The 6,273-nt window shown below is 65.8% G+C and overlaps 1 protein-coding gene across 1 annotated transcript in view; it reads left to right on the forward strand.

The window, feature by feature from the left end:
* The window catches only part of PALM (paralemmin), a 12,876-nt gene continuing 6,603 nt past the window's right edge, over positions 1-6,273 (forward strand). The window contains exons 1-2 of the mRNA XM_050910769.1: positions 1-125; positions 3,755-3,833. Of these exons, the coding sequence (XP_050766726.1) occupies positions 1-125; positions 3,755-3,833 (204 nt within the window). The remainder of the gene's footprint in view (positions 126-3,754; positions 3,834-6,273) is intronic.

Raw genomic sequence — 6,273 nt, forward strand, 5'->3', positions numbered from 1 at the left:
ATGCTCCAGCCCGGCGTCAACAAGTTCTCGCTGCGGATGTTCGGCTCCCAGAAGGCGGTGGAGCGGGAGCAGGAGCGCGTCAAGTCGGCGGGGGCCTGGATCATCCACCCCTACAGCGACTTCAGGTGCGCGCCCGGCCGGGCGGGGGGCGAGCGCCGCGCCCGGGACCCCGCGGGGCTCCGCGCCCGGCTGCATCCCGCGGCGCCGGTGCATCGGGCCGGGCCGGTGCATCCGGGGACGGGGGGGGGACACACGGGGGGCGAGCGGAGCCCGGGGCCGGCCCCGCCGGCGGGGGAAGGGGAGGCCGAGCCGAGCCGTGCCCTGGGAGAGGGCACCTTGAGCTGTGCTGGAGGTGGCAGCGCGGATGCAGCCTGTGTGCAGGGAGGGGCTGGCGGCTGGGCATCCCCCTCCCCAGCGGAGCAGCAGTCCATCCGGGGATGCCAAGAGCCCTCTGCTTTGGCGGGGGGGGGGGTGTCCGGGCAAGGGCATCCCCTCGTCCTTCCCGGGGCCTCAGGCGGCTCGGCCCGGCACGGACCCTCTGGAGCCCCACCGGGCTTTGCCTCTGCCCCCAAACCGCCCCGGGGGAAGGTGTCACCCTCCCCACGCAGGGCCGGGGGTCTGGGCCGGAGGACAAGCTGCTCTCTCCGCTGCCAAGCAGAGCTTCGTGAAAGGCTCCCCCTCCCCCAAGGAGGCCTGATCCTGTCCCTAAGATTCAGGGAGTTTGAGGAGGGATTCGTCTTGCTCCCAAGAGGACCAGAGTCCCCAAGATCCAGCCTGTGCGGCTTCCAGCCGAGGAATGGCAAACCAGGGGAAAAAGAGTCTGCGGCTCCATCTCCTTTCCACCCCCTGAGCCCTGGGGGAGCTCAGAACTGGCAAATGCTTCCCAGGTCGCATGGAAGCTGCTGGGAGGGATGCATGGCTCGACCGGCTGGGGCAGGCGGCACGGCACGTTGCAGGGATGGGTGACTGAGACCCCACTGGCATCACTGGTGAGCCAGCCATCAAGGGCCCCTGGTCCAGCGACCTCAAAGGGGCTGGGGGGCCTTTGGCCAGGGGCTGGGGGAGACCAGGGGCTCGGCTCCGAGTTGTTCTGTTGCTGTTCTGGTGCGTGGTTTGGGGAGGCTCGAGGGAGGGTTCGCTGGGTGCTGGTGTGGGGGACGCTGCTGAGCCAGACCCCGGAATCTGTTCACCGCTGGCACTGATGGGTCCCCACCGGCACAGGGGTCCCCAGGGCAGGCGGAGGTGGCCATGGGTGGTGGGGTCTGCTCTGGCCGGGTGGGCTCAAAGCAGGGGCCAGCGCCTGCACCTCCTGCTCCCGCCCTCGCGTGCTGCTCCTGGGCTGATCTGGCATCTTCCAGAGGAGCAACCAGAGGCCCTCAGCCTCCTCTCAGGGCTGACCTCCTGCACAGGGGTCCTGCGCCCTTGCGGCAGACGTTCCCATGGGGAACCCGCCGTGGGTATCGGTCGGAGCACCTTCCTTGGCTCGCTGGCTGGGCACCAGGTTCTGCTGCAGAGCCAGGGTGAGGGGCGGCTGCACCACGTGGCCATCGCCGGTCCCATGGTGGAGGGAGCTCCGCCGTCCCTGCCGTGACTGGGCAGGTGTGGCAGTGCCACGCGAATCCCCGGCACGCGGGGGCTGCCGAGCCAGGGGCCTCTGCCCCTGCCACGCTGCCCGTGCTCCACTTCACCCTCGGCAGCTGCGGGCTGTTGGGGGAGGCTGGGAGCGGGGTGACGGCCTGGCCCCGCCGTCCTTTGCCCTGACTGCACCGGGGCCGGAGCCTGCCCCGCTTCTCCGAACCAGCAGCGCCGCGGTCCCGGCGGCAGAGCCTGCGGTGCTGCCGAGAGCAGGGTCTCCCTGCGGTGAGCCCGTGGTGGGAGCGAGGCCTCAGAGGCTTCCCTGGAGCGGAGCAGCGTCGCTCCCTGGGCTGGTGCTTGCGGTGGGCGGGCGGGCGGGCGCCGGTCCATGCTGGGGTGACCTTGGGGAGTCACCCTGGCTGGCCTGCCCCGCGCTGGCTTCATCCCTCCCGGAGTCGCTATCAAGACTTGAAACCCATTGGGGAAGAGCTGCTGCCTGTGTTTTGATGCTGCAAGTGGCGTAGGAGAGTTCCCTGCCCAGTGGGGAGGAGCTGCAGGCAGAGCCACGGCATCGTCTGGGTCTACAAATGTGCACATAAACAGGATCGGCTCAACGCAGGGCTGAAAGCCCGGTTGTGAGGAGCCCGTTCTGCTTGTGCATGTTGAGGACGTGTGTCCATCTATTCCACATTGGTCCTGCCTTAAAAAAAAAAAAAATTACGTTTATCTAGTAATGATAATGGAGCATGAACCCAGCCCTGTTTGCCCTGCAAAACCCATTTTCCCATCTTAAGATAAAATCATTACCCATCTGCATATGTGACATCATTTCATAATCGGAGTCGTTTAGAGATCCTGTCTCCTCATGGGCACAGCGCTGCGATTATTCATGCAAAATTCAGGGGCAGACTTGCTCCAGGAATGAAAGTTGCTATTTACATAAATATTGAATTATTGGGAAGCAGCCTGGGTGGCTGGTTGAGATCCCGAGCTGCAAATCTGATAAGAGACCTTGTCAATTGTACGCTGAAGTAGACAGTGTCAAGCAGAGCCACCTCCTTTCGGGTGCTGTGTCAGTTGTCTTCTCTGTCTTCGCTGCTTCTGGTCTTTATCGATGGGAGGGGAAAACCCAGCTACCATCGACTTTTTCATTATTTCTGTTGGTGTTTCTGCAACTGGGGTATTGCTCTTGGAGCAGGATTGGGAGCTGGGGAGCCACATCCAGCCCTCGTTTCGCAGTGACCTGGGGCACGTTGCTGGTCTGGCTCCCATCTTTACACCCTGTACGCACAGGGGAGCCAGGCAGGGGCACGTGCGGGGCCGGGGGAGCTGTGAGGCCTCGGGGGCAGAGACACACGCAGGGCCAGGGCCAAGGAGGAGGCCGGTGGCGTTCCCAGGGGGAGTGGGTGCTTCCTGGGGGCACAGGAGCCTGGGCACCGGGGAGCGGGTGCTCCAGCTCCGCGGTCGATCCCTTCTCCTGCTTGCATGGTGAGAGACTTGCGTAAGCCCGGGAGGAGGATTCAGCCCAGCCGCCTTGCTGGATGCGGAGAGCTGCGCGCAGCCGGTGATTCGGTGGTGGTGGTGGTGGTGGCGGTGCCTGTCTCCCCATGACCACCGCGGGGCTGCCCGATAAGGCTACGCCGGCATCCCCTCCTGCCAGCCCGGCACTCGCAGCCTTCCACGAGGCGCGGGGCTGGGGCTGAGCCCCGGGTTTTCGCTGCTGGCAAATTTCTGTTGCAAGAGCCGGTCCTGCACCTGAATCGGGGGCAAAACCGCATCCAGAGCATGTGTCCCTGGTGCTGCTGGGCCGGAGCCTTCCTCTTCTGGACTTAAAATGGTTTCTGGGGCTTTGCTGCTGCCTGGATGGTGCCACCGACCTGTTGGTGCCACCATCGGGGCTCCTGAGCAGAGGGACCGGGCTCGCCAGCTGCTGTCGCTCCCGAGGTGCGTGCCAGTGCTGCACACTGCTGCTGGTCCCGGTGTTACTGTTCCTTCTGGTGAGGGTGTCGGGGAGCTGTTCCCCCCCTCTGTAGCATCAGTGTGGGGCGGTCGGACCTGGGGGGTGCTGAAAGCCACCGCTCGGTCATCAGGGAAGAAAGGCTGCGACCGACTGGGGGGACTGTGAAGGTTTGGGTCCTTGAGCAGTTTGCAAAGCCTTTATCCCCTCTCCCCTCCCCAGGGACCCCCGGGGTAAAAGGCTTTTCCAGGGGAGAGCAGCACCAGTCATTCATCACAACTGGCTGTACTGGGACGCGGGGGTACGGACGGCACATTGGGCACCGCACCTCGCTGCTCGCTCGGCTTGGGCAAACTTCTGCCACTGGCTTCTTAACCCACTTCTACGAGCGACCTCGTTTTTAGAATATGAGTATTTAGTGCAAGTTTGCGAAGCACCAATCCTGCACCGATCCCACACCAATCCCGCGCTGATCCCACACTGCTCCCGCCCGCCGGGCAGCCCGGCCGTTTGCAGCCGGGGCCCCGGTCCAGGCCGAGGGGCTCAGCCCTCGGGGGCACCTGCCACAGAGCGGGGTCTCGGGGAGCTTTGTCCACCCGGGCAGGCTGGCGAGTGGGCAGCTCGGTGCCCGGTCGATGGGATCACCGTAGAGGGGAGCGACGCGTTGCACCAAGCGCATGGAGGCGGCTGGATCATCCCCAGCAGCCCCCCGGAGCTCTGTGTGCCGGTGGTGGAGCTGAGCAGGGACGTCCCTGGTGTCCTGCGGCCGTGCCCCCCTGGATGGCTCGGGGGGTTCTCCTGGCCCCCTCCCGGGCAGTAACAGCGGGTGGACGGGGAGGCTTTGCTGGTGCGGCCGTTGGGATTGCCCCACGCCTCTCTGGCCTCGGGGTCTTCGTCAGGGTTTTGGAGGTGCTGGAGAGGTGGCAGCTCTGCGGAGGAACATGCTCCGGGGTCGCAGGGGCAGGAGCGTGGTGGGGCTCCTGGCACTCGGTGGGGGGGCTCAGCCCCGACTTGGCTCCTGCCCAGGACCTGCGGGGCGGCACCGCTTTGGGCAGGCGATGGAGCAGGAACGCAGCAGCCCCCGCTCGCAGAGGCTTTCGGCATCTTCTGTCATCATCGCTGTCGTTCAATTGGGTCAGAAGCAAGGGAGGGGGTGCCGAGGATCCTAATTAATTTGTTTTCAGATATTTTTAGTAGCCTGGATTGGATCTTTTTTTCTATGCACACACTGCCCTCCAAGGAAGAAAGTGTTGGCATTGCACCCAGGTCCCCAAAGAGATCGCACAGAGTCGGTCGTGTGTGTTGGGGGGATCAGGAGCAGTTTATCTGTCTCAGCAGGCCAAATTCTGCCCTGGCTCAGCCAGATTGCAAAGGGATTTGAGCCAGTGGAGAGTTTTGCCCAGCTGGCATGGTTATTTAATCTTTGTTCTTCACAGCTTTGCCTGGCTCATGCCCCCATGGGATTCGCTTTGTGCAGCAGGGTCAGTTTGCAGCGAGAGCTGCCGGGGGTTTGCGGGACAGATCCGGCGCGGTGCTGCCGCCGTGGGCTGCCCCAGCCCCAGCAGTGGCTCTGCCGATGCCGGCATCTCCGGGGGGTCGTGCCATGCGGCTGCAGCCCGGCAGTTCCGGCAGGGCCCACCACGGCTGCGGCCTCGCTGCCCGCGGGGGGTTGTGGGGCGCTGGAGCCGCTCGGTGCCGGTGGCCAGAGCTCACCCGTGGGGGTGCGGGGGGAGTGCAGCCCGCTCCTCCGTGCTGCAGCTGGCGAGGATACCCTGGAGACGGCCCTGGGTGTGAAGTCATCGTTGTGCAGCAGTGACATCACTCACGGTTGCCACGGCAACGTCTCACATGGGGAAGGTGTCATTGGAGAAAGGTCAGGAGCTGGGATGCTCGGCTCCTTCTGGTCCTGCGCTAATCTGCACGGGGGGGGGGTGGGTGGGGATGGATCCGGCCCATCTCCCGTTCCTGTGTGCAGGGGGTCTCCCCCTCATCCCTCGTCCCTGGCAGCGTGGCCAGGGCACCCCCTGCCCGTCAGCCTGCAGCTCCCGGGGGCTCCTGCCTGGGGCGGGCAGCGTGGCCGGGTGGGCTGAGCGGAGACCTGTGGGCAAGGGTCCTGTGTGTCTGTGTGCGTGGCACTGAGGAGCATCCTCCCCTCCTGCCCCCCCAGGCCAGTGCCGGGACACGGGGCAGGCAGGGAGCAAGGGGCCGGGGTCCCCTCCGCATGGTCCTGCCAGGACGGGGCTGCTGTGACCTTGCGGATGCTCGGAAAGGTCATCGGCGGCCCAGAAGATGGGGACAAGGAGAAAGGAGAGAAGGACGGGGGTGAGGCAGGAGAGGGCGGAGGCGGTGGAGGAGCCGTGCAGCCCAGGCAGAGGCGAAGGCAAAGGCGGCCGCCCGCCCCCTGCACCGTCTGACCGGGGCTGCGGGCGATGCCGGCTCCAGCTGCAGCTGTACGTGATCTGCTGCGCCGGGAGCCGCCGTGGCTCCTTCCACCACGGCCGCGCTGCTGGGGTCCGACATGCATGCAGCCGCTGCCCTGCGCACCCCCGAAACGGGGACCGCAGCCTGGTCCACGGAGGCACCGGGGTGGGTGGCCCTGGCTGTCCCTGGGGACCCCGTCCTCGGGTCCCCCCTCTGGGAGTGGGGAGGGGAGGGGGCTGCTCCCCGGGCAGTGGTGGGGGAGGCTGGGCTCTCCCGTCCTGCCTCCACCCGCGACCTTGAGCGCTGCTGGCGGAGAGCGC

Source organism: Gymnogyps californianus, chromosome 24, assembly GCF_018139145.2.
Source record: "Gymnogyps californianus isolate 813 chromosome 24, ASM1813914v2, whole genome shotgun sequence".
Classification (NCBI taxonomy): Eukaryota; Metazoa; Chordata; class Aves; order Accipitriformes; family Cathartidae; genus Gymnogyps; species Gymnogyps californianus.